This window comes from Akebia trifoliata, chromosome 16 (genome assembly GCF_017979445.1).
Source record: "Akebia trifoliata isolate Shusen 1 chromosome 16, ASM1797944v1, whole genome shotgun sequence".
Taxonomy (NCBI): Eukaryota; Viridiplantae; Streptophyta; class Magnoliopsida; order Ranunculales; family Lardizabalaceae; genus Akebia; species Akebia trifoliata.
In genome coordinates, this window is record NC_141390.1 from 18,197,964 (window position 1) to 18,216,510 (window position 18,547).

Below are 18,547 nucleotides of genomic sequence, written 5' to 3' on the forward strand. Positions count from 1 at the left end.
AGCTAATATATCATTATCTAATCCATAGCTAGAAGTTTGGAACAATGCAATTGTAGACTGCCATGTGGTTCAAGTATGCTAGCGAAGGCACTATTGGCACGTCGGCTAAGCGTGCCATGAGTGTGGCCTTTAAGGTGTCATGTCACACCCGTAAGAAGAAGATGGTGTGCTAAAAAGGCACTGCAGACATGTATCCTGACATATTACCCCATCACCTAGCAACTAGGACTGCTACTTGCCCCCCCCCTACTGAGACAGGAGTGAACCATATTGTCATGGGGAATGATTTGAAGTGGTTTGTCTTAAGGCCATGAGGAAGATATAATTTTGCCATACACCTTCATGAATAGCACAGGCATGGCAAGGCGCCTAGGTCAACAAGGGCACTTGGTAGCCAAAAGCAATTTATGACACTCGCAACAAAATGTTTTTATAATGCCATGTACATCTTGACTTCCAACCATGGTTTTAAAAATCATCAAAGACAGATGACTTGCCAGTATCGTTCACAAACGAGATAAGATGCCAAACTTGGGATTTACTTTCTTAAATTCCTTTCTTACATCTTTAAAAAATGTGAACAAACCGAGACAAAACTGTGAATTAAAACCATGCTCCCAAAAGAATCTGGGACTAATTTTTTTTAAAGATCTTATGTACAACTAAGGGGGCTGGGACATGATAATTGGGGTTGACCTCATTCCCTTCTTTTTATTTTCCTCAGTGCCCATGATTTGATGGTAAGCGGAGGGTTGGAGCACCTCATCCTACATTACATTTTTGTATAGAAATGTTTAACGGGAAAATTTGTATTTAAATAGAAAATTAAAATGGTTTAAGGTTTCTTTTTATTCTTGATTAATCCTTGAGAATGCCAAGACCACGCCTAATTATAAAATTAAATAGGGCGGTTGGTCTCCCTTTCCCCCCTCCTTCCCATAGATGGGTTTGATTTAATATTACTACAAATCTTGAGTTTGAGGACAATTTTTAATTTTATTGCATTTTTTTCTTTTTCTCCTTTTCAAAAATATCATTCTCTTCTCTCTTCTTCCCCCTTTATAAGAATACCCTTTTAATGTTATATATCATCTTTCCTCTTATACAATTCTAATTTTTTATTATTTTTTCACTTCCCCCTCCAAGGAGAGAAAATCTCTAGTCAATTTATATTATTAAAGAATTAGGTGTCACGGTGTACACATTTTGGTAGGAGTTCAAAACTCACCGATCACCTAACCAAGCCATTTTCAACATGGCACATAGCTTAATCTGTTCAATCTCCAACCAAAACGTGCCACATTGACCCCTTACGTTGCTATAGTAATGGTACACCACTCCAGATCGTAACTCTATTATTCAAAGGGTACCCCCCAAACTAGGCTTTCAACGGGTTTTGCCACTTCATTTCATTAACTAATAGCAAATTTTGTAGCTCCTCGAGGACACACATTTTCATTAATACACCGTTTGTCTGAGACAAAAGTGGCTACCCTACCAAAAGGAGCAGTAAGGGGCTAGTACTGTTAAGTCGGCTTAGTAAACACTTACTTGGTTTAACAACACTAATGACAGTAAAAGCAACCATATAACACGTTTATATGTGATAAGATTAAAATTTACTATAATTCAGATTTGTCATTAAAAATAGAATGTTAAAATTTGATGATTTTTTTCTTTTAGATTTAGGATGAGAAAATCTGCTTCCCCACGTTACCTACAAGAAAAAAAGAATGTGATATTGCTTACTGTGAATTGGATTGCACTGATAAAACCTACAGCATGATTTCAAAAATGGTCATCTTGGTAACCCAGAAGATGACTTGCCCAAATCATCTCAACATCATTCATGGACAAATTCTCCCTCACATTCTTCTTCTAGCTAAAACCTTCAGTGGCATCTGCGATAATAGAGAGCTGACTGCTGATTCCGTCAAGTAGAGGGGGTCAACAAAGCACAAAACGTCAAATTCACTTATTTTAGGACAGGGTTCACCACACATCTATCTCACTATCAAAATATGGTGGCCTTTTACTCCATCTATTACGAGGCTTTACATCAGTGGCACTGCTCCTAAAAAGAGATTCAGATACCATGGATCATCATGAAACTTCACTTGAAGATGTATTTTCTTCTCTCTTCTCTCTCGCTTTTTTTTTTTTTTTTTCCAAAAATTTTGGAAAAAAGCATTTCTCCCTTTAGTAATTTTGAGTATTGTAATGCACACACTGAAATAAAAGGGAAAGAAAAGCAATAATTTATGGTTAGTTAGTACTTATCGCAAATATATCTAGAGACTTGTATCATTTAAATTTACCATCATACCAGTATGACTGAGATCAGCGGGCAAGAAAGCCTTGAGAATTAAAATTCAGATAATTAGAAAAAATGTATCAATAAAAAATCAAAGAGGGAAGGATAAATGAATGTAACTGCCTCTTACTTTATTTTCCCTCTATTGTACATTTCTTGTGAATAAGACTAATATGATACAAATCAAAATTGTGTGGTGGTTCAACATAACCATTCCAAGTTTCTCTCACTGTCAATTAGAAGAGGCCTTTAAGATTTAAAAAGAGATGAAAAAAAATAATAATGTATTGCACAAGCTTATACTCATCTCCTTTAAATTCAAGTATCCCTTCTTTCAATTTGGTTGGGGAAGTGTGGGGGTTTGCAGAATGTGACGTGTACCGTCTTCTGATGATATTTTAAGATTGGTTCACATGGATTAGTAGTTACAGATGAGGAGGCGAAAATAATTCTTTAATCTGAATCGTGAAAAGATGAACCAACCTATTGAAGCAACCGATGGTGTGTGACAAATATAAAACAGTTTCAGGACAAGGTTACAGATCAATACTTAAAATGCAACAGAGATTGGTTGTTATCATACCTGAAAGAAAACGGAGTATAATGGCAAAAGAATGCAGTAAGAGAAACCGATTAACCATCTCAAGACCCACAGATGCTGCCATACCTTCACAAAGGGTCCTTTCAGGTGTCTGTCGCATTGGGGTTGTAAGATTGGGACATAGTCTGCTCCATCTCTCTCTCTATCAGTAGGGAATGACATATGGCAGAGCACATACATCGGCCGACTCTATCCGTTGAGCTTTGTCCCACACTTGTGGTGTCTCCTCAACCCCAGATGATGATACCAGTTTGGGCTTCTTCAATTGGAGGCCATCGCCACTGAACAGCCATTCTTGGTCATCAAAATCAGACCATTCCTCCATCTTGGGCACCGAAAGTATCTGGCTTAGATACTTGGAATCTGGGTGTGGTGGTTTTGTAGATGCTTCACCATTCTCAATGGATGGTACGGTGGTAAATGAGAACCTTGTTGAGTCGACAGAAGATGGTTGAACTTCAATTATACCATTAACCTTGTGTTCCTTGCTCGCTTTAAGGTTGTTGTTCCCCCCAACAAGCATAACGGAAGCGTGCTGAATAGCAATTTGGCACGGCTCCAATTTCCTTCCATTCTCTGTGAATGGGTGAGAGGAAAGGGCAGGCCTTGGCAACTTATTAGGCCGGAGTTCATTTTCTGTAAAAAAGTTGTCGCTAATAAGAAACTAAAACACGCTTAAGCATAAATGATGAGATTACTATACCTCAGACTTCGTTAATTGAAATTAATTATAATTAAAATGGTTTCTGAGATCATGAAATTAAACAGAAAAGGACCTAAGACAAAAGATGGTATTGGGAACTTCATCATAAAAGTAACTAATGCTCTTATTACCATCTTGACTTAGTTTAAAGAACACAGTCTAAGGTTTGTTCCATAATAGATGGTAGCATACATAGTATTTCCATTGTGCAATACAAGGACGGGACTCACCGTGAACAAATCCATTCATCTCAAAGCCCTTCCTCTTCCTGACATTTCCCTCAATAGAAGCACTCTTGTTGTTGTCCTTGGGAATGTGAAATGGATCTGTACTGAGAGTAACCATATGGGCATTCTTGCCGCTTTCTCTAACTTTATCCTGTTTTTTATTTTTGTGGTCGCCTTTCTCCTCTTTTTCCTTCTTTTTATCCCTGTTTTTATCCTTTCCTTTGCTCTTATTCTCTCCATCTCTGTCCTTGTGTCTATCCCCTTGTTTATTGTCACCCTCCTTATCTTTTTTCTTTTCCTTTCCTTCCACCCTCTTCTCATCATTCTTGTCCATTGGTCTAGCCATACCTGCTGCTGTTCTTTGGTCCATTCCAATGAAGTTTTGAACGATTGAAAACCCCAAACTTCTCTCCTCAGATTTGTTTCCTTGTCCGTCCGTCTTTCTATCATATCCTTTCTTGTCCTTAACATTTTCTTTCCCTTCAACCCTATTGTCAAAATCTTTGACCACCACTCTGGCTGTCGCCTCCGCCCTCCTTTGAGCAGTACCCGTAAAATTCTCAACCATTTGTTTCCTTGGCCCTCTTTCCTCATCTCCAAGCCTCCTACCAAACTCCTCCACAAATTTTGAATCCATGTCCTCCCTGGCCTGCTGACTATTTTCACCGGGTTTCCCTCCATTGTAACCTTCCAACCTCCCTTCAATTTTCTTCTCATCTGAGATCTTGCTTTTATCTTTGTCCCTATCCTTGTCTTTTTTCTTGTCACGGTGCTTTTCCTTTCGATCTTTCTTCTCTCTACGTTTATCTTTGCTCCTCTCTTTGTCCTTCTTTTCTTCAACTTCTCTCTTTTTGTCCTCCTTTTTATGCTTTTTATCTTTTTTCTTTTCCTGAAAATCAATACCCAGTTATAAAAAGCAAATCTATATAAAGATAGAAGCAGGAGTCACTTCACAGAAAATCCAAACAGAAAGAATATTTTGCAACTCAAGTAAAGATGGACATGGTATAAATGAATACTATAAAGTGAGATAGACAGCTCAGGGCTAAAACAAAGCATACAATTAATCATTTTTTGTGTTTTTTTAAGGAAGAATCTGAGATTTCATACTTCAGGAATCAGAATGATAGACAGCATTTGGTAGTCAGCATTATCTAGTACTTCAATGCAGTGTGACCCTTTTCTCTAAGAAGTTGAATCTCACTACATATGTTCACACAATACCAATGTATCCAAAACTTGACATAGCCACTAATAAACTAGGTGGAAATAGTAATTTAGATGTGTCACATCACACACAGCCAAGTCATTCGGTCTGAATGCTACATGAAGAACATAAGCCAGATGACGGAACGGGGAGACCTAGGATGTAGAAGATCATAACATGAGTGATTCGGCAGATTTGGATTCCTATATATCCACTCATGTGGTACTTCAGCATACAATTCATATAAGATCCATCTGTCTAGATATCATCATATACATCCAGAAAGCCGTATGCTTTGGAAGAAGCTTGTACAGTTTGGGAAGGGGTTTTGATTGATCAAAAGAAAAGAAGAATCTACTTCAACCGATATGCCCTTAGGCACAGCCAAGTATTATTACATGTAAAGAGGATAATAAACTCATTATACTAAATTGCAGGAAAATAAAAAGAAAGAAAGAAAGTGGAACTTGCGTGATTACCAATACAGGATAATGTAGGCATTATTTGAGCAAGTATCTCAGTATAGAATATCCAGTCATCAATGCTTAATCCAACCTCAATACTCAAGATGACGATGATGATGATGATGATGATAGAACTGCTAAAGTCACATGTATACAACTTGAAAGAAAAACTGCTAAAATAAGGTTGTGTTTCAGGTAAACCTGGTACTTTAAGAAGACAAGCAAAATGCTGGACTAAATATTTAAAAACTCAAGAAGTTTTTCCAACAGTTTAGTGTGTTTCCCATTGCTTGAATCATGTTTATGCTTCCCTTTTTTCCTTCCAATTTTCTAAGAAAATTCAAGCAGAACAAATACAAGAATTTTGTTCAGGTCAACACTTTTGATATTTCTAGTTATAAACTTCAGTACAAAGAAATGAGTGCAATAAATGGGCAAGAAACAAAACGGGAAGCGACCCCAAAAACAATATTTGATGAGAAAAAATAGGAGAAATCAGAAGCAGATGTAGGTGGGAAATGCGTAGGATACAACATTCAACCACGCTGGTTTGTCTACTATGGATCTAGTTTACAGAGCTTCTCCTTCATACAATGGTGTTCCCTAAGGAGACATAACTATTCATAGAGAAACCTTAGGTGCATGCTCTATTCTTTGCTCATTAATATAGCTGTCCATGTAACACCACGACTCAAGTTTAGTACCTTTACTAAACAACATATAAGGTTTAGTAATTACATGAATGCAACTTGAACACCCCAACATGTGGCACTACCAATTAGCAAAGCATTGCACGCAGCCTAGCACAATCTGGAAGTGGGCCAACATGCCCAAGAAGCACATATCGATCGGTGTTACCAACTTTTAGCACCCACAAGTTCCACACTCTCAGAGGTAAAGTCCACCAAGGTCAATGGTATGCCTCTAAAAATAGAAAAGCACATACGCTGGACTATAGGGTCGTGATAATTGGGCTTTTGATCTGGGCATCGATGCTCAATGATTGATCTGAGTTTTTTTTAGGTAATTGTGTAGCGAGTGAAAGATCTCATTGAGGAGCTTTGCCATTGGAAGCCGATAGATAGGCTAACCACATGCAAACAGGTAGATAAAGGATTTCTTTGTGAATGGAACAGACTGAGAGGTTGCTCCTGTATGTGCGAATTGCAGCCAGATGATAAGGCAGTAGAAGAGATGACACAAAATTGTGCCATGTAGGAAGAAAGGTCGTATGATTTATAAAATAAATAAAATCAAGGGGTGTAGCATTGCTAGATAGAGCCATTTCAAATATAGCATTGCAATAGTAAATTGTCTGTATTGAGCTATAAAATGATTTATTTATCTAGGACGTCAAGCAGACTGAAAAGTCTAATTGAGAATCTCTCCATTAGTGAACAGGTGGTTGTGCGTGCTAAAAATTGGCACCTTCAATTGATGTGTGCTATGTGTACATGTTGGCCCACCATCTGCATGTCGGGGTGTTTGAGCATTCTTGTGATTATTAATATCTTATGTGTGTTGTAGTATAACTACCGAGTTGTAGTGTAATAAGGAGACATATCTTAATGAGAAAGGAATAGTGCTTGCACCTATCAAAGCTGGTACTACGTTATTGCAATGGACGGCTCATGACATTCCTATAAGCCTATATTTAATGTTCTAGAACAGTTAGCACATTGCTGTTACAATGTCATTCTGTTGAAACTATATTTCAAGCTGGCTAACTCCATTCTAGTTATATGCCTCCAAGAATAGATTTACCAACATAATTGTTCCAAGATATGGAAAGGTGTGAGCACGTTGTGTAGCTCTCAGAAAACTTAGTTGTAGGAATCTTTTATCCTAAATGCCATTCATGTTCCCTCTCTTGCTCCATAGTTCAGTTCCCATGCCTAAATTAATTCAATTAAAACTGGTTCCCAAATCACCTCGCCATTCCCCTGTACGCGAATCCCCTTTTGTACATTCTCTTGCTTGGTGCAACTACACAGAGTACGCCCATACAGATCACCAAATGATTCAACAAAAAATTTGTGACAAACCATTGAGATAAACACCAACCTCCAAAAGGTCACCATTAGCTATTGATCCTAGAATAACAACCAATCAACCCTCACACGTAAAGGCTATCTGCAGCCAGGACTATCCTCAAATAGTGGTGTAACTCTGTTGTATCATACCCAACTCCTAACATTCTACATCTAACCATACTTCCAAAGGCTGAAAAAATTGATGCTCTCAATTTGCATAGATGGGAACCAGAGAAGCTTCAGAATCCCTCATGCACAACTCTACTACTTTTTTCTCCTACTGGGCTCAAAGCTATTTAACAATAACAGTTCATTCTCTAAGATTTTGTGCTGTCAAATGCCATATCATTTTTACATGCCACGAAAACACAATTTTCAAGCAGATTAGTTTATCAAAATATTTTGTTTTCCACTATCTAAACATTAGTATGGCATAAATTTAAGAATTTTAAAAAATATCTATAAACATAAATAAAAAAATTATTTAAAAAAAAAAAAAAAAACTCTAAAAAATGTAATAAACTGTATGGACATGTGGACAAATCAGATTTGTGGGGGTTAGCATCTCTGACACAACTTATCAGTGTCAAAGACAGACAGATGAGCAACATAGCATCATATACATATTTTAGCATCTAATTTATGGCATACTAAAATCGCAAGTCTTTAAACGAAAGAATTCTTCTTCTTTTTATATGCATCATGTGCCCCTCATGGAGTAATTTCCAGACCTGTTTGGGTTATCACAGAAAAAAGCTCAGCCCATCTCCTTTCTAATTAGGAAAGATAGGGAGGTCTCCTGGGACTGCGGGTTCAGAAGGCCTTTCAATGACTTGGAAGTGAAGAATATTGCAAAATTGATCAACCACATTGAGGAGGTCCCGTTGTCTTTGGATTCGGAAGATCATAGTTAGGAATAGATTTCAGGCAGGTGCATTTTCGGTACCATCCAAGATGTCATTATCTATGTTGTCAGCAGCTTTGCAAAAGATCCTTACATAGATCATTAGAAGAGGGTTTCTGTTTTGTCTAACTTATGTATTTATGCAAGAAGAGTGGGGAATCAATGAATCACATCCTATTTCATAGCTCTTTTGTCCATCAGATTTGGTCTCATATCTTGTCCTTGTTTATCATTGTTGGTTGCCTTCCTCTTTCTATTCTGCCATTGTTTCATTCCTGGTCTGCCTTGGGTGGCGGATTATCTACTTCTAAGGGGATCTTGATGAGATTAACACAGTGTGCAATCTACAGGGGATTATGAAAGGAGATGAATAGTCATGTTTTTTTATAGCAAAGAGCATTCTTTGAGGGGGGGGGGGGGACTTGGTTTGTAGCATTTCTTGAGATGTGGGTTCTTTCATTCTGTCTTCCTCCAATATTAGGGATGGTCATCTTGACCTCACCCTTTTATTAATGTAAGTTTTAATAATCAATAAAAAGACAAAAAAAAAAAAAAACAGACAAACAAACATTGAGCTTCATAAAGCCCGGCCAGTATCTTTGTCATCTTATAAAAAAATTCTTTCAATTTGTTTAGGATGCTTCAATCACATAGCACCCCTCCACTTTAACCATCCTAACTCTAATTTACGGTTAACATCCTCCAAATTGAAAGTAAATGACTTATGCAAATCAATGGATGTACAAACAGAACATTTCCTAGCAGTAGAAATAGAAGGAGCATATGCAAATTTAAAGATAACCCAACAAAATATCTTATTCTCACAAAGGTCATAAGGCTAAAAGTTTGCTCAATGGAAGTATAAAACTATAGCCTGCAACCCCAATGAAGTTTCTTTAATTGTGTCAAAAAACTAAATGGCCAAAATATAATTGAACAAAGACTGGGCATTTAAAACCAAAAAGTTGGCAACTTTCCAACTGTATCGCCTGTACCACTTTGATCAGAAACCAACTGTGTAGCCTATACCACACTCAAAGGTATCTAATAAGTAATCAATGCTGACTTTTCCCTTGATTTTTCATTCTCTTTGATACACAATGAAAAATATAAATTTTTCAATAACAATTGCTTATAAAAGTCCTCTTCCATTGGATAAAAATGTTCCTTTCCTATTGCAATGGCATTATTATGAGGTACAAAATTTCTAATTTCTTGTGTGTCAAAATATACATAAATTTGTCTGTTAGAGGTACATAAAATTTTCAATAACAATTGCTTATAAAAGTCCACTTCCATCAGATAAAAATGTTCCTCTCCTATTAAAATGGCATAATTATCTTTTAGAGATACAAAATTTTTAAGTTGTTCTCTCCATCAAAATATAAATAATGAGAAGATCAATAGTAGATTACTACTGTGAGGTTCAAATTGTAGAACATGTCATTTAAGAGGACTCAATTACAAAGGGCAATGATACGGTGAATTTACACAATCCAAGTCAATTGAAACAAACACACATATCAGACTCATTGTCCGGGAACTTACAAGTTAAAAAAAAAAAAAAAATCCCAATTACTTAAATAATTGAGGCTTCCACAAGGATAGTCTTCCAAGAAAATCTTGCAGAGAAAAGGGAAGAAATTCCCAATGACCATAAGAACAATAAGGGGCATTTGTTTGTTCAAAGATTAACCAAGGCAGTTTTGGTATGCCTTAGGACTTTAGGTTTAGGAACAACTTGAATGATTGGGAGTAGGAGTCCACCACTAACCTCATAAATTGCTTATCCCTTGAGGACCTAAGGATTTATGATAAGACTCGGGATTGATTATTCTTTGTCAAGTCCTTCCAATTAATTATAACCTCTCCGGGATTTCTTCTCTCTTAGTGTAAGTCACTTGAGAAATTAAAAGCATTTTCTTTGAGGATTTGTTGTTTAGATGGGACCAAGTTTGCTCTAAATCTTCTTAGGGTTTGTCTTTTGAGGTTGGTTTGTCTTTGTTTTATTTGTTCTTTTTTTCTTTTCCATTTGTAGGTTGAATCCATCAACCTCCTTCCTTTTATTGAATAAAACCTCTATTTATCAACCAAAAAAAAAAAATAGACATAAATCATTTCTTCATGGAATAATGGATCATCTAAAAGCAAGGGAAAAAAAAAAAGGCTCACCAAACTTTGCCCACTTACAAATGAGATCCTCGATATTAATAACAATGCCATGAATATCTTCCTCTATTCCCTCATAGACCCTACTATTTCTCTTCTTCTACAAACCCCAACATAAGCAAAAGGAAGGAATCTCGAAAGAATGTGACTTCAAGGGCTAAAACAGAGATGGGCCAACTCCATAAGACACCACATTCCTTGATAAAATAAAAAATATTACCAATTGAGCGAAAAACATTTTTCTAACAATAATAGAAAATTGCAATGACTAAGAAAGTGGTCAGCCAACTCACAACTAGATAAAATCAATGATAATCTATCCATGACTAATCTAATGATCCATGGTTAAAATCGTATCAAAAGAGGCAATACAGAGAAACCTATCTTAGAAGGAAATACAGAATCCCAAGGGAATTTAGAAGCAATGGACAAATCAAGAGTCAAGCAATTCTCCTAATTGCAGACATCGAAAAAATAATTTATGAGACTCAAATAAATCCTTAGAAACATTCTAATAATCCATCTGAACCGAATTTACCAGCATACAAGTCTGCACCCCAATAAGTTTGCAATTTAGTAATTTCAATAAGCAATAGGCATCCAGAGTTTTGGATATCCTTATCATGAAAAAACTCAAAAAGACAGAACAGTCTTGGGTATTACCAAAATAAGTTATAAAGATAAAGCACATCAGACTCAACAGAATTATAGGCTAACTTCACATGGGATCCATAGAGACCAGAGATACTAAATCCATCCCTGTGACCCCTTTGCACCTTTGCAACAGTAAGGAGGCAGCACGAAAAAGTTTCATTTTAAATTTTGGTCTAGATCTTAAAACATGATTGACTAACAGGCCTCAATTGGACACACTTGCAATTTATTCTTTTTGAGGTCTATGGGAATTAGATATAGGTCACACGATGCTACCAAATTTGGCATTTTACATAATTACATTTTAACCAACTGACTTGTCCACAAAAGAAAAATTGAACTAAATCTAGTAATTAATCCAGACTAACCACAGATCAGAGTGGAGTATGATGCTTGCAGAGATTAAAATTTTGCAGAAGTATAATGTGACCAGTGTGTCATTATTCTTCGAGTCCGTTGCAACGTAAACTACATTTAGAAACTACTGGAATTAAGATTCAAGTTACTAATCTCCAAGAAGAGATCAAACCTATCTTAATTACATTTTTTACTTCTTTCTAGCCCGACTTAGATGGTCCATAGTGCAGATACTAAACCATTCGGTACTCCAATCCTAGATTCCTGGTATTTGTAAATAAAAGGCACCACAAGTATCCAATGTCCTTGAATTTTCAAGAAAGAAATAGAGCTTGATAGTGTTAACCAACCAACTACTCCAAAGGATCGATCTGTTGAAGGGGAGAACTATGAATATAAGAGGTTAACTGAGGTATGAAAAACCCGAGAGTGGAGGAAAATATACACTCAACTATCCCCCTCACCCATAAGGGTGGAAAGATTCGAACTCATGACCTATACAAACCTAGCGCTCATCAATAGTTCAACACCCTCTTAAGGAAATAGCTAATTCAGTGTAGATTATATTAACTATCAACACATATAACAAGACATCTAGAACATCTAACACAGAAAACAAACATTAACCAATAATGGGTAACATAACAAACTTCACATATCATACACTAACTTCTGCAAATTGAGAGGGGGAAAAAGATGATTCATATAAGGTTCAGTTTAAAAGAAACAGATGGGTAAACCTTTGTGAGTAGGTCAATATCATCAGTCCTAGCCTTCTTTTCGTATCCTGGCGGAGGAAACGGAAAGCAACGAGACATTGCACAGGATCGCAGAATCAGTAATTTGGGATTCTTCCACCAATACAAAATCTCCACCTAGTTTCGAGTAGTGCTGCACAAATAATAAGGGAATGGACCATGAACTCGGCTCCTGTCCATGCACCATATCCCCACAATCATTTCCAGCTTCAATAATACTCCATGGGGTCCTCTTGAGGTGCCCAAAATCAAAACTTGCAAAAACCCAAATAAACAAATTTTCCTATCGTATTACTGCACCGTGTGATTTAGCAGATTTATCAAAAATTTGATGCAGAATTGGGCACTTTAGCAATCAAATCTACTGAACTGAAACACTATCTATGTTAATCCGAATGGTTTCTTGAGAAAGGAAGATCTTCCACTGCAATCTGATCTTCTGTCTCCTCGACACAAATGGTAGTGAAACATCACCACCATCACAGGCATCTCCTGAAGCAGAAGTTCAACTTCAACCTCAAAATTCTCAATTTTGCACCACCACTGTTACACAAATATTAAAGTGCAATCCTCTTCCATGACCAGAACACAATTCTTGCCATCTCTTCATGCAAATTTCAACCAACAAAAATGTCCAGAAACTCAATAACGGAATAACAGAATTTTCTGGAAAGATCCAAACTCGTGCCCATAATACACACACACCTCAGTGACAGCGATCTCAATTATGCTATGAAGATCAAAACTTGAACAACAATGATCCAATAATCACAATCTTTATTCTGATCTTTAACCCTAGTAGTTCAGACCCACAAAATAGATTCGTTCCAACTGATGATCCAACCCAAACCCTAGAAATCCACCACGAGAGAAACAGACTAACCACAACCACTGTCACAAAAACCCTAATCAGAATGCTTCCAATTAAAATAAACAAAAAATCATAAAAATTAAAATAAAATAAAATAATAAAAAAAAACTTTGAAGCTCGTATCAGATGATTAGTGGCGGAAAATTTGGGGAATTTGCAGAGAGAGAATGAGAAATTTATGGAATTATGTTTTACCTTGTCCGCTACAAACCAAACATTGTAGGAGGGACAAGATCGCAGGAATAAAATCGATTATGAGAACAGTCTCTCTCTCTCTCTCTCTCTCTCTCTCTCTATTAGGGTTTTCTGTGTCTCTGAAATGGGTTTTGTACGAACACTCTCTCTCTCTCTCTATTAGGGTTTTCTGTGTCTCTGAAATGGGTTTTGTACGGTCTCTCTCTCCTTCTCATCAAAAGCAGTGGGAGGATGGAAGAGAAACCCACCAGGATGTGTGGACAAGCCCTTTTATAGACTGAGATAGAGAGAGAGAAGGGTAAATAAAACGTGTTTGAGAGAGAGAGAGGAGAAATTTTGTTCCAAAGGGGGTTAAAATGAAGCCGACACAAGCCCTAACTAAGTATTATGTGAGTTGGTAACTATCGTTCCATCTCCCTTAGGCTTCTGTCCACGTGTCACTCTTTCATTGATAGATATACCCTACAGTTGAGTGTTTGGTTTTATGGATAGTAGTAGTAGGTTCAAGGATAAGACAGGTAGGATTGTCAATTTGGCTTCTTGACGGCTAACCCAACAAGGCCCGCATATGAAAATAAGGTTTAAGGCCTTGATTTTTAGCCAGTCAAAAGGAGGTTTGGGCTCAAAAGAGGACTAGAGCCTAACAATGTCAATCTAGCCTAATCCGACTCACTATTTTATTGCATATCACATTTATGATTTTTTTTTTGTTGATAAAAATGATTAAAACATATCATAAAAGAGTAAATTTACTATCATCTCTAATAGTATTTCAACTAAGATAGAGATTGAATCCGAGGGGGTGGCTCGATGGAAAATTTCAAATCCAATGAATGGTGAGAGTCAATTAGTTGTGAGTTTGATACATATTTCCTCGGGGCCACCCATAAGGGCACACACCCGTGTGAGATATGCGGGCGTTGCACATGCCTAGGGGAGGGACCCATATGCCTTGAATCTTCTAATCTCCCTAGTCGGACCTAAGTTTGGACAACCCTGTCTTAAATAATAAAAAAAAAAGACAAAGATTGAATCTCTATTTTGATGAAAAATGGTGTCAAACGAATTTAAACAACTTTAAAATAGGCATTAAATACACCAAGGGAATAAGTATTTGACGGTAAATTTTATAAATAAATAAATAAAAAGTACATTTTTATGGAAAGATAAAGCTTGGAGGTGTATTTAAAGCATCTAAATATGTGCCCTTTGGACACACACTACAACATTTTTGAGCTACAGCGGCGTTTTATAACGGCGGATAATTTTATCCGCCCCTATAGATACACATGTTGCAGCAGATACTTATCTCCGCCGCTGTATTGAATCCCTATAGCAGCGGATTATGTTATCCGCCTCTATATATGTACATGCTGCAGCGGATAATTATATCCGCCGCTATAGATCCCTAAGTAAACGCCAATTCAAGTCCTATAGCAGCGTAACCTTATATCCGCCACTACAAAACCAAAATTTCTTTTCCGATTTAGTGACTTCTCCTTACAAATTTTTTTTTAATTGAATATAGCAGCGGCTTTGGAAATCCGCCAGTAAAAATTGAATTTTTTAATATAAAAAATTCTATTAATGTGATGCACTTTGTCAATTAATTTTAAATTGAATATAGCGACGGCTCAGGATATTCGCCACTATAAAATGAATTTTTAAATATTTAGTAAAAAAGAATGTAACAGCGGTATAATTTTGCCGCCATTAAAAAATCAATTTTTATTTTGTTATTTTTTTTTAAGTATAAAAATATTTTTAATTGAATATAACAGCGGATTATTATTTCCGCCGCTATATAATAAAATTTTTAAATATTTCATTTTTGTGAGATTTAATATAGGAGCGGATCCATTTTGCCGCCGTTAAAAATTAATTTCTTTCATTAATGATGTTTTTAAATTAATATAGCAGCGGATTGGTGGATCCGCCACCAAAAAAATAGTTGTTTTAGTAAAAAAAATTAGTATAGCAGCGGATATTTGGATCCGCCACTAAAAAATAGTTGTTTTTGTAAAAAAAAATTAAAATAGCAGCGGAGATGTAGATCCGTCACTAAAAAATAGGTTTATTAGTATAAAAAAAATTAATATAGCAGCGGTTTGCTAGATCCGCCGCTAAAAAAAAAATAGTTGTTTTTGTTAAAAAAATTAATGTAGCAGCGGAGATGTAAATCCGTCACTAAAATAGGTGTGAAAAAAAAAACAATATAGCAGCGGTTTTTTAGATCCGCCGCTAAAAAATAGTTCTTTTTCACATTATAAAAGCGGATTGTTTGGTCCGCAGCTATACTTTATTCCCCAAACCCCGACCAAATTTGGCGCAAAAGTTTTTAGCGGTAATTTTGGAGGATAAAGGTTCAAAATTTCAGCCATGTTCTCCTTTCTTCTTCTCATTCTCTCCATTTCTTTGAAATCCATAAATCTTGGAGTTTAATCCTTTCGTTCTTCCACTCGAGTCTCGTTGGAGTTTCAGTCGACCCTTCTTCTGTTTAGAGGCTTCGTCGGCCCTTGATTTCATCGTTTTTTGTAGCGCCAGCTTCGTGGTCGCTGTCGTGAAGGTTGACGCCGGATTGTTTAGCCACCATATCTGGCCTGTACCGCCAGGAGCGGAGGGAGGGACTTGAACCCTCAACCTCAGTCTTCAATTTCGATTCAGATCTCAGGTATTCTTTTGATGTTGAACTTCTACATGTATGTTACCTTATCTCAATAAGGTCCATGTACAGGATGAACATATTCCATAAATGGGATACTCCATATTATGCTTAATGAAACCTAAAAATGGAAAGATCTTAAATGAGAGTGGTTAACTTATTTGAATTAGAAGTCACAATTTTGAGAAAGATCAGGATTAATTGTGTTCCTTTTTTGTTTTTATTTTTGGAAGATTTGATTTGTCTATTGAAAGGGAAGGATTATAGATTTCATTGGGGAAGAAAAGGCATGTAGTTGGTGGTTTGATTCATGACAAACTCAGTAAACAAATCTTTCACTTTCTTTTCCTTTTTCTTAATTGTGTTTGTTTACATATGACTGATTGAACTGATATCAATCAGAGAACTAATCAGGGATATTGATTGCATCCCAACTGTTTGAGATATAGTGTAACAGAAATTGAAGAAAAACTTAATGAGAAACAAAAGAAGGCATACTTTGAGATATTCTTTGTGGGCCACCCCAATATGTGAGATTTGAAAACATTTCCATACCTGTTATGTGAGGGCACGAAAAAAAGATACCAAAATTAATGAAAATTATAATGTAAAATAAGGAAACTTCAAGAAGAATTAGTCATTTTGTTTGAGAATTTTCAGAATTAAAATAGATAGAAGACCCAATAGAACTTCTCTTTAGTATAATATTGGCTGGTTTTATACATATATATCTTACATGGGTTTGTCATGCAAATCTATTAATTAAAAAAAAATTAAAATATATAAATAAATATTCCAATAATTATCCCAATGGCTTGTCGGATGACTTGTCCAATGGCTTGTTGGATGACCTGCCCAATGGCTTGTTGGATGGCCTATCAGATGGCTTACCCAATGTCTTGTCGGATGGCTTGCAGGATGTTTGTTTACTTGGGGTGTAAGTAGTAATAGCTGGCTTGCCAATATTACCTATTTTTAGAAATTTTCAAAATAATTAGGACAAACTTTGAATGAAAAACATCATTCTCTTACCTTCCCTCCTCGTATCTCCACTGTTGGAGATAACCAAATTTGACATTTTTTCCCTTTTTTTCCCTCTACTTTTCTTCTCTTCTCTCCCCACTTAACAATCCAAATAGGAGAAAAGAAGATAAAATTGCATATTTTCTCTTCTCTTCTCTCAATCTAAATGGATTGTATAGAAAACCTCACATTTGTTACAGTCTTTATAGTATTATTTTTTATAGTAATTTTTGAATTTAGGTGTTGAAGGAAGTGATGGATAAGAGTTGGATGAAAAAGTCGAGGTAAACTCATCTAGTTATGATTCATTGTCAATGTTTATAACTCAATGGGATTTGTTTTTAAAAATTCTCCTACATTATTTTCTAATGTAGGGTGAGTAGCGAATATATAAACGGTGTTAATAAATTCCTCGACTTCGCATTTGCCAATACATCAACCGGCCTCATCCCATGTGCATGTAAGAAATGTGTCAACTTTAAGCTCTTAAAACGAGATGTTGTCCAGGAGCATCTCATCATTTATGGAATTATGGAGCATTATACATTATGGAAATATCACGGGGAAATTTCATCAGATGTTGATTCATTTGGTTTATATATGGAGGTAAGAGTTTCTCATGTCTAGTTTTTTTCACAATTCTACAGATGAAGGCCCTTAAAGATTTAGGCTTGGATGTGGCAAAGGGAAGTGTCTCGACTGAGGCATCAGTAACACAAACAAAATTTTTCATTCAACGATTGTGAGTACTCAATCATCTTTTGTTTATCCTCTTCGAATATGATAGCATAGAAATCTTTTTGTAATAACCTTATTGTACTGCTTGTTTTGTATGTGCATTTGAGTGCATAGATATTGCATAAATACTTGCACCTATGCACTTACGAAAACTTACATACAGACACGGATGAAGTTGTTTGGAGCTTCTCAAAGAGTGGAATTCGTTTGACTAGTCACCTAGTTGATCTATGAAAATCTCCTTGGGTATTCTTTCTTCTTTCATCGATTCTTGACTATGTGAAGTGTCTGATTTTCATGGTCATGACGCACACCAATAATTTAAACATGCATAGAAACATATTTTTCCAAAATTTATTCGAAAATATATGAAATAAAGGACACTTACAGGAAGATGCACACATTTCAGTAGATGTTCAGACTCCCATGTCCCATGTTCATAAGTTCAGTCTGTTTCTAGAGAGCTCTGTTACCAGATCAGTGTTTTTTTACTTTTTTCCCCCTTCTCCCTTATTTTGATAGTTGTGACTTGTGAGTGTAAAGGTGGAGTTTTGATCCAAGGTCTGTACTATTATCACACATAGACTATCACCTGAATAAGGAGTCACCTTTCCCAGATCAGTGTTTTTAAAAGTGGTTATACAGGAAATTGATTTTGTTAACATGG

The 18,547-nt window shown here is 36.2% G+C and overlaps 1 protein-coding gene across 4 annotated transcripts; it reads right to left on the reverse strand.

The window, feature by feature from the left end:
* Positions 1–1,653: 1,653 nt before the first annotated feature.
* Positions 1,654–13,789, reverse strand: LOC147382701 (uncharacterized). Of its 4 annotated transcripts, none has more exons than XR_015173778.1 (5): positions 13,458–13,789; positions 12,374–13,282; positions 3,849–4,734; positions 2,898–3,551; positions 1,654–2,229 (listed from the first exon to the last, which is right to left on the reverse strand). XR_015173778.1 is itself a non-coding variant. In XM_086428772.1 (4 exons), exons 2-4 carry the CDS (start codon positions 12,449–12,451, stop codon positions 3,061–3,063), a joined length of 1,455 nt encoding a protein of 484 aa, XP_086284898.1. In that variant the 5' UTR covers positions 12,452–13,282; positions 13,458–13,789; the 3' UTR covers positions 2,425–3,060. The 4 variants fall into 4 exon arrangements, 2 of the variants coding, with proteins under 2 accessions (XP_086284898.1, XP_086284899.1); XR_015173777.1 differs by lacking the exon at positions 1,654–2,229 and adding an exon at positions 2,425–2,797; XM_086428772.1 differs by lacking the exon at positions 1,654–2,229 and having other exon boundaries at positions 2,425–3,551.
* Between the last annotated feature and the right edge of the window lie 4,758 nt (positions 13,790–18,547).

Bases quoted from the DNA above. Each gene is read 5' to 3' on its own strand.
- LOC147382701 (XM_086428772.1), bottom strand. From the start codon at position 12,451: ATGTCTCGTTGCTTTCCGTTTCCTCCGCCAGGATACGAAAAGAAGGCT. The intron at 4,735-12,373 runs GTTTACCCATCT...ATTGATTTTCAG, and splicing joins ATATTGACCTACTCACAAAG to GAAAAGAAAAAAGATAAAAA. The intron at 3,552-3,848 runs GTGAGTCCCGTC...ACTTTTTTACAG, and splicing joins GATGAATGGATTTGTTCACG to AAAATGAACTCCGGCCTAAT.